The sequence below is a fragment of the Onychostoma macrolepis genome, chromosome 15, assembly GCF_012432095.1.
Source record: "Onychostoma macrolepis isolate SWU-2019 chromosome 15, ASM1243209v1, whole genome shotgun sequence".
In the NCBI taxonomy this organism is placed as follows: domain Eukaryota; kingdom Metazoa; phylum Chordata; class Actinopteri; order Cypriniformes; family Cyprinidae; genus Onychostoma; species Onychostoma macrolepis.
Window position 1 is genome coordinate 5,361,302 of NC_081169.1, and position 5,176 is coordinate 5,366,477.

General features: G+C 35.7%; 1 protein-coding gene across 1 annotated transcript; it reads right to left on the reverse strand.

Moving 5' to 3' along the window:
• Positions 1-235: 235 nt before the first annotated feature.
• LOC131520860 (olfactory receptor 4K13-like) lies at positions 236-1,514 on the reverse strand. The gene is made up of 3 exons (XM_058745378.1): positions 1,442-1,514; positions 921-1,202; positions 236-422 (listed from the first exon to the last, which is right to left on the reverse strand). The coding sequence occupies exons 2-3, from the start codon at positions 1,196-1,198 to the stop codon at positions 236-238; spliced, it is 465 nt and encodes a 154-aa protein (XP_058601361.1). The 5' UTR covers positions 1,199-1,202; positions 1,442-1,514.
• Between the last annotated feature and the right edge of the window lie 3,662 nt (positions 1,515-5,176).

Sequence of the window (5,176 nt, forward strand, 5' to 3'; positions counted from 1 at the left end):
GTAAAAAGATATTGTTCATTGTTAGTTTGTTGAACAATGTTTACAAATGAGATCTTATGCAAAGTGTTGTCTTCTAATCTAGTTTATTTTAAGAAGAATAATATTTAATGTATGGTAGTAACAACTAGCTAGTATACATGGCAAAACATCAGTTTTAACTCAGAATGTACAAATATACAAATCTCTGTATACATATTTTGAGCTGCCTCCATGATGAATCATACAAAAATGTGTCTTAAGTTACACATCTTACAACAGTTTGCCTTTGGTAAAACATAGGACAAAGTTTTATCTTTATAGTTTCCTTTATTGCTTGAGTTCTCAACCCGTAAAGGACTGGGTTTATTAATGGGGAAAGAATAAGGAAATACAAAGATAGTATTACACGAATTATGTAGGGCATATGTCTCATATCAAATCGGCTTTGCAAAAGTTCAAAGGAACTCCCAATGATAAAGTTAAATAATGCAGTTAGATGTGGGACACAAGTGCTAAAGAGTTTGACTCGTCTTCTATTTGACAGTTTCAAACAAATTAAGATGATTCTTACATAAGAGTAGATAATTATAAAAAATGGGAGAACAACCACAAAGGCAATTATTGTTGATGCATATATGTTGTAATATGAAATATCAGAGCATGCTAGTTTCACTATTGAGTAATTATCACAGTATACTTTTTCAATGATGACTCCACAAATGTCAAAGTTTGCTGTAAGTGAAAGAGAGATTGTCACTCTGAAAAAGGGCAAAAGCCAAGTTAGTACAATACCCAAAATAACTTTTGTAGGTGTTACTATTTTGTCGTACTTTAAAGGATAGCATATAGAAATATACCGATCATAAGCCATAACTGTTAGGTTTGCTATGTCACAACTAGCATAGGTATATATAAAGTAGATTTGCACAAGGCAAGAAAACCATGTTATCTGATAATCTTCCGTCAAAAATCTAGTTATGATAAAAGGTGAAACTGCTGTGCCACCATATAAATTTATGCAAGCTAAATTGCAGATAAACAAGTACATTGGCTTATGTAGTTTTCTTTCAAGACATACTATACAGATGATCAGTCCATTAGCAATGATGATGACTGGGTAAAGTAAACCCAGCACAACAACAAAAACATATTTCAGATCATGTATTTTATTATATGCATCCAGTGTGAAGGAAATATTATGTGTTGCACTTTGCAGCATGGCCCTGTAAATACATAAACAACAGGAAGAAAACAAGGTTAAATAAATGTTACGTTAACATAAAGTCATTATTTACAAAATATTTTGCATCATATAATTTCTTACAAAAAATTAAAAAAAAGAAAAGAAAGAAACATAAAACTAGAAAATCATAATGAATGTACAATAACCTATAAATTAATCACTTTTAATTTCTTCTTTTTTTATCTTAAAAAAAAATAACAATAAAATTGAGAATCTTACGATTTCTAACGTGTCAGTCAAGCATCAGTCTGAAGACAGTCTTTTTTCATCTGTTTGAAAATGAATGTTGAATTTATGGCATGGGGTTGTATTTATGTCCCGGCCCTTGAACAATATCATGCCCAGGTCAGGCTCTCTCTCCACCCACAAAACTATCCAACTCACCAGGGTACTAATCATGCTCACCTGACACTCATTGCACCAAATCACAAAGCCCCAAGCACAGTCATGCTGCAGCTGTGTCTCATTTCAAAGGATGCATCATTATTATCATAATTATCTGAAGGATTAGTGTCCTGAGTGTCTTCAACCTAAAGCAGGGGTCATCAAACTTGATCCTGGAGGGCCGGTGTCCTGCAGAGTTTAGCTCCAACTTGCCTCAACACACCTGCCTGAAAGTTTCAAGTATAGACCATTTCAAGGACGTAAACAATAACAAAGGCGTTGGAACGCTACTGTGAATGTCTGGTCCTGAAGCGTTTCCGGTAGCACCATTTTTAAATATCAGATCTGTCAAAACAAGTGTGTACTTTTTAAGTCTAGCGAAAACGCAAGTTACGGTATTTAAAAAAAAAAAAAAAAAATTCCTTAACGGTGATTGGAATAACCATTTAAATATGACTGAAGCGCAAACTTACAAAGAACATTAAAAGTAGTCTTCCGGACGGCTCTGACTGATGCTGCGTGCGTGTACATGAGAGATGGCGGTAAATGCATATCGCAGTCTGGATGCTTACAATTAACCTCTTAGCAGAAAAGTTATGATCATTTGTTCGTACAATGGATGACATCAGTCTTATGTTCGGTTAAACTGAAGCAAGACAAACAGTGTTACTTACGTACTTATCATGGTTTGTGCTAAGATGTCCGGGGAGGTTTTTAGTGGACATTTCACTTGCATTTCTGGGTCAGTCTGTACGCCTACGCAAATATTCATATTTATTTGTACAGCGCTTTTAACAATACATATCATTTCACTGCAGCTTTACAGAACATGCATGTTTATTACAACGCTAAATGAATGCTAGTAAGCTAATCACTACATGCCATTATTACTGATTTCATTCGTTTTAAAATGTGTGCTTAGTTTGGTCAAGTTTATTGCTGTGGAACAGTGCTAGAAAGCATTTGAATGCTCTATCTGAGCCATCATGTGGTCACAAATAAACAAGATGAATGCAGTTTAATGCTGGCTACCGTGTTTTGCATAAACCTGTATTATTATTATTATTTTTTTTTTTTAAGATAAAAGTATAACCTACATGCAGATTAATAAATGCACACACACTATATACAGTATATGTGGGTATGTATGTTTTTATGCACATTTACTGTAAACACACATACACATACTGGTCAAAAGTGTGGGCACTAGGGATGTCCCCGAAGCCGAATACCTTATTCAAAAGGCACTCGGTACCGGATATTCAGCGCTAACCCATCCCACTCCGCAACGTACAAAGACTCTTCTCCACAATCGTTCAGATCTTTCCAGATACGAATGAAAAATAATTCCCAGTCTTTATCAGGAAATACCAGACAGGGCTCTTGACCCTGTACAAATTTGTTGGTTTTGTTAGACGTTTATAGTGTAACCACTCGAGACGATTTGTGAAATATGTAGCCGAATATGCATTCGCTGATCAGGAAAAATTTGTATCCCACACAATTCGTATTTTCGTGGAGAAACTTTGTCAAATACAAATTGCTATAAAAAGTTAAAAAACAAATTATTAATGTTCATTTTTGGTTTTGTCAACGTACAGAGTTGTATAAACAACATATTTCCTCCCCCAGAGGTCATAGGCTGACATCGGAATTCCACATATGCTGATTTCCACTTCTGGATATTATTATGAGGTCACAAAAGGTCAAAGCATTAATCTTTTAGTCATAAGCTCCCGGCTACTCACTACTCACTAGTAAGGATTTAACAAATCTAGCAAAATTAACTACTAACCAGAACGTTACAAAAACTTAAAAAGTTTACAATGACTTCAGTAATTAATTAAGCTTGCAATGATTTCAATCATTACTAGGGAGTTATCATGATCTTCACTTTAGAATACTGATCCAAATAAAATGGAATTCCTTTTGAAGAATTCGGTAATACTTGAGTCATTACTAGTAGGTTACCATGACCTTCATTTTAGAATTAATTGTACATTATGTATTATGCATTATGCATTATTCATATTAATTAAGAATTTGTATACAGTAGTTCTTTTACAAACCGAATTCTGGAAATGTTGGCATGTTTTTAAAATTTGAATAAAATGAAATCACATGAGCAAATATTTTATTCACAATACAACATAATGTTAATGTTAACCTATAAAAGGGAAGTCTTAGAAAGGCAGAGTCTCTCAGAAGTAAAGATGGGCAGAGGATCTCCAATCTGTGAAAGAGTGCATAAAAAATGTGGAATACTTTAAAAACAACTTTCCTCAACGTCAAATTGGAATGGCTTTGCAAAATATCATCATCTACAGTGCATAACATCACCAAAAGTTTCAGAGAAACTGTAGAAATCTCTGTGCATAAGAGCCAAGGCCGAAGACCTCTGTTTTCGGACCCACAGACAACACTACATCACTCATCGGCATGATTCAGTCATTGACATTACTAAATGGGCCCAGGAATACTTCCAGAAATCACTGTCGGTAAACACAATCTGTCGTGCCATCTGCAAATGCCAACTAAAGCTCTATCATGCAAAAAGGAAGCCATATGTGAACATGGTCCAGAAGCACCGTCATGTCCTGTGGGCCAAGGCTCATTTAAAATGGACTGTTTCAAAGTGGAAAAGTGTTCTATGGTCAGACGAGTCCAAATTTGACATTCTTGTTGGAAATCACAGACGCCGTGTCCTCCGGGCTAAAGAGGAGGGAGACCTTCCATCTTGTTATCAGCATTCAGTTCAAAAGCCAGCATCTCTGATGGTATGGGGGTGCATAAGTGCATATGGTATGGGCAGCTTGCATGTTTTGGAAGACACTACGAATGCTGAAAGGTATATAAAGGTTTTAGAGCAACATATGCTCCCCTCCAGACGACATCTGTTTCAGGGAAGATCTTGTATATTTCAGCAGGACAATGCAAAACCACATACTGTAGCTATTACAACAGCATGGCTTTGTAGTAGAAGAGTCCGGGCACTGAATTGGTCTGCCTGCAGTCCAGATCTTTCACCTATTGAGAACATTTGGCGCATCATTAAACTAAAAATACATCCACGAACTCTTCAGCAGCTGGAAACATATCAGGCAAGAATGGGACCAAATTCCATCACCAAAACTCCAGAAACTCATAACCTCGATGCCCAGACGTCTTCAAACTGTTTTGAAAAGAAGAGGAGATGCTACACCATGGTAAACATGCCCCTGTCCCAAATATTTTGAGACCTGTAGTAAGCACCAAATTTGAAATGAGCTCATTTTGTGCATAAAATTGTAAACTTTCTCAGTTTAAACATCTGTTATGTTATCTATGTTCTATTGTGAATAAAATATTGGCTCATGTGATTTTAAATTATTTTAGTTTTCATTTCATTTAAATTTTAAAAAACGTTCCAACATTTCCGGAATTTGGGTTGTAGCAGTTCTTAATAACATTGGCTGGCGACAGCCTATGACGTCATTACCGGCGTGACCACAGTATAAAAGGGCGCTGGGAGAACATGTCATCCTTTTCATTGTCTTAACTGACTGTTTGTTTATGTTAGCAATAAGCTAT

Bases quoted from the DNA above. Each gene is read 5' to 3' on its own strand.
- LOC131520860 (XM_058745378.1), bottom strand. From the start codon at position 1,198: ATGCTGCAAAGTGCAACACATAATATTTCCTTCACACTGGATGCATAT. The intron at 423-920 runs GTTTTCTTGCCT...ACTTTTGCAAAG, and splicing joins GAAGATTATCAGATAACATG to CCGATTTGATATGAGACATA.